Below are 3,755 nucleotides of genomic sequence, written 5' to 3' on the forward strand. Positions count from 1 at the left end.
CTGTCAGGAGGCTGCAGAGAGGACTTTGGCCCTGAAAGGGGCTGGACTAATGTCCCAGAGGTCCTGCCCAGCCAGGAGTCTGTTCAGACAAAGCCCCAGGAGCAGGTTCTTTGTGTTCCTGGACAGGACACCAGCCTTTGGGGGGTCACCGAGCACCTGGGCAACAGCAGGACAGGGGGGTCGTGGGGATGGGGCACTGGAGATGGACAGGGTGCTCACAGAAGGATGCAGCGCTGGTTGCCCAAGGCCCAGCTGAGCAGCTGCTGTTTGCAGGCAGAAAAGGGCGAGTAGCGGATGTCCTTGAGCTTCTCCAGGCCCGAGGGGGAGAGCAGGCAGGCGCGGTGGTGGGAGAAAGCGTCGGAGGAGAACTTGCTGTGGTAGCTGCCCATTCCGCTGTTGTCTGCATGGGCACGGAAGTGAGGGCCCGTTCAGCGGCAGCCCACCGCCCAGCAGGGAGCTCAGGGAAAGCCAGGCCATTCTAAGAGCCATTTTGCAGATAAGGAAACTGAGGCCTTGAGAGGCCTGGGGCCTGGATCAACAGTGAGGGAAGGCAAAACTGGGCCTTCCTGGGTCTGGGGTGCCAACCTGAGCTTCCCTGGGAGTTGGGGCTGGAGGGTGAAGGAGGGGAGGGCTCAACGACTCCCTCTAGTGGCAGGGACAGCAGAGTCAGGTAGATGAAGCCCTCCTTGCCTCCAAAGGGGCCGCTGCTGATCCGGTGAGTGTCGCCCCTCTGAGCTCACAGAGGGGAGTCCGTGGCCCTGAGAAGCGGCACCGAGAGTCACAGCAGCAGCAGGGCACAGGCTCCATGGCGGCCAGCCTGGCTCTGCCTGCCGGGTCCCACCTTTGCTCTGCCCCCTCCCCCTTCAGGGGCTCTGCTCGCCCACACAGAACTTTTTTGCATGACTGAGGACAAGAGGGCCGCCCCCGGGCCGGACAGATAGAGGGAGCACCTCCTCGTCCGGGCGGGAGCTGCCCCGGCCAGGGCAGACAGTTGGCCAGCCACGTGTTGCCAGCTTCTTGACGCTGCCCCCCGTCTCTGCCAGGCACCTGTGTGCAGGGAGCCGTTGTCCAGTGGCCTGGATTATAGTCACACTGGAGGCACCTGCTGCGCTAACCCTCACAAGTGGGCCGGGAAAGGGGAGGTGACCGGTCTCACCCTTTTGGGCCCCTCTGTTGCTCCCACCTCTGTCCAGCCCCACCTGGCTGCTGTTGGAGAAGGCGTACAGGGCCAGGGGCTTCTCCCGACGGCGGATGAACTCGATGGCCTTGGCCAGGCTCCTCACGTTCATGATGGGCAGGATGGGCCCGAAGATCTCCTCCCGCATCACCGGCTCCGTCTCCTGTACGCCCACCAGCACCGTGGGAGCTGCCCGGGCACAGGGCACGGCTCAGCCCCACGGGTGGGGCCTTGGGCAGGCAGGGCCCAGGGACCCAGGGCTCCAGGCTCAGGGACGTTCTGGGGAAGGTGATCTCCCCACAGCCCCCGGGAAGTGACCTTGAGGGGCTCCCCAGCCTGACCGGGGCCCGTGGGGCCCAGAGAGCCCCTCAGCCTTGGTCTTACAGTCAGAGGGTGACCGGACCTGAGGTCCCGGGTCCCAGCCTGCTGGGGAGCAGCGTCACCCTCTGAGCCGTTCGGCCCGGGAGACTGGGGCTGCTTTGTTCACAGCGTAGCGGGTGCTCGGGACGGGCTGTTGAAATTCAGAACCAGGAATCGTGGGCTCATAGGACCTGGGGTCATGGCCCCGTGGAGCAGCAGCTCTTGGGGCTGAAGTTTGGAACCTGAGCCCTAGAACTCTGGGGTCTGAGCTTGGAGAATCCAGAGCCTGGGCCAGAGGGCTGAGTCGTGGGGTCACAGGCTCAGACACGGCAACGCGGAACACTGGTGTCACAGAATCGTGGCACCAGAGCCGTGGACCAGGCTGGGCTCTAGCAGTGGGGTCGGGGAGCCTCAGGGCCCGAGGTTACAGGCTGGGCCCAGACTCGGGGCCCAGCTGTGGCCCCCAGCGTGGGGGGGGCCTTAGCTGGGGGGGGCTGGGAGTCGGGCACAGTGGCAGGGAGGGCGGGACTCACCGATGTAGCGATCGCTTTCATCACTCTGGCCCCCGATGGCCACGCGGCCACAGCTCAGCAGGCGCCGGAGCCGCTGGAAATTCTTCTCACTGATGATGCGGCCCAGGTCTGGGGAGCTCTGGGGGTCTTCGCCGTAGAAGCAGGTGATGGCACTCTGCAGGGCGGGCAGCAGTCGAGCCTGCATTTCGGGGCTGCACAGGATATAGTCGGGGGCCACGCAGGTCTGGCCGGCGTTGAAATAGCGGAAGAAGGCCACGCGGTTGGCCACGGTCTGGGGGTCGCAGTTGTCGTCCACGTAGCAGGGGTTCTTGCCCCCCAGCTCCAGCGTGACGGGCGTCAGGTGCTCGGCGGCAGCAGCCATGACAACCTTGCCGACTCGGGGGCCCCCTGGGGACATGAGAGTTGACCCCAAGCCTCAACTGCCCTTGGCCAGATGGTTCAGGCACCACCTTCCCAGCCCATCCTGGCTCACCCACTGGGTTATGCCCCCTGCCCTGCTGCCCCCGGATCCCACCGTGCCAGGCCCGCCTGCCTGGGTTGATTGCCACCTGGGATGCTTCACCCCACTGGCCACCACTTCCTCCTTCCACGGCCTTCTCCATCCCGTTCTCAATGTCCCTCTCCCCCAGGACACTGGCCGGGGCCACCCTCACTTGTGAAGAGGATGTAGTCAAACTTGTGCTCCAGCAGCTGCCCCGTCTCCTCGGCCCGCCCAGCACCACGGCAAAGCAGCTCTGCAAGGGGGGACAGACGGCTCAGGGGACACTGCAGGACCTCCTACCGGCAGGGGTGCGGGTGTGGGACGCAGATGCTGAAGGAGCAGGCCCACCCTCACCTGGGCCAGGTATCGGGGCAGCACCTCGGCCAGGACCTTCTCAGTGCTCTTGCTAACCTCCAGCGCGCAGTTTCCTGAGGGGCGGGGCGGGGCGGGGAGAGGAGAGGGGGGTGGGGCAGGGCGGGGTGGGGTGGGGCGGGGCAGGGAGAGGAGAGGGGATGGGGCAGGGCGGGGAGAGGGGGTGGCCAGTTGTAGCCACTCCCTGTCTCCATTCAGTTCTCACACCTGCAGGGCAGGTGCCGGCCTTACTCCACCTTCAGGGGAAGAATATGGTACAGAGAGGTGCCCTGCCGGCCCCAAGGTCACACAGCCTGGGGATGGTGGGCCAGATGGGAACCAGGCCTTCTTAGCCACCTGGTGCCCCTCTTTCCTGTCTCTGTGGGCGGCTGTGAGGCCACGAGGCTGGGGGGACTGGCAGGGGGCAGGAAGGAGGAGGCTCTCTATCACCTGCCGCGAGGGCGCCCACCAGGGGCACCAGGGATAGGTACGGGGGTAGTTCCAGGGGGCGATGATGAGCCCCGGGCCCAAGGGCTCCTTCCGGATGAAGGCCGAGTCCAGCGGCATGAGCTGGGGTTTGGGACAGTGAGGCCCCACCGAGGATCACCCCAAAGCCCACTCCCCCAGAGTCCTCGAGCTGCCTGTGCAGTGGAGTCCCCACAAGGAGACAGAGGTCCCGAGAAAGTCAGCGACTCTCCCTGGGCCTGAGCTGCCCTGGAATTGCCCCCGCCTGGCTGCCCTGGAATTGCCCCCGCCTGGCTGCCCTGGAATTGCCCCCGCCTGGCCCGCGGGCTCACCCTGGCGGGGAGTCCATGGGAAGGCCTGCGGCACGGCTGACTGCGGACTGGAGCCC

At 66.0% G+C, this 3,755-nt stretch overlaps 1 protein-coding gene across 1 annotated transcript; it reads right to left on the reverse strand.

Moving 5' to 3' along the window:
- Positions 1 to 215: 215 nt before the first annotated feature.
- On the reverse strand, positions 216 to 3,469 carry LOC136127060 (aldehyde dehydrogenase family 3 member B2-like). Its single transcript, XM_065882475.1, is given in 11 exon segments — positions 216 to 400; positions 586 to 595; positions 638 to 728; positions 887 to 903; positions 1,200 to 1,366; positions 2,071 to 2,457; positions 2,724 to 2,774; positions 2,777 to 2,804; positions 2,906 to 2,979; positions 3,353 to 3,394; positions 3,397 to 3,469. Coding segments are annotated over 11 exon segments (1,125 nt in total).
- Positions 3,470 to 3,755: the final 286 nt, after the last annotated feature.

The sequence above is a fragment of the Phocoena phocoena genome, chromosome 8 (assembly GCF_963924675.1).
Source record: "Phocoena phocoena chromosome 8, mPhoPho1.1, whole genome shotgun sequence".
Taxonomy (NCBI): domain Eukaryota; kingdom Metazoa; phylum Chordata; class Mammalia; order Artiodactyla; family Phocoenidae; genus Phocoena; species Phocoena phocoena.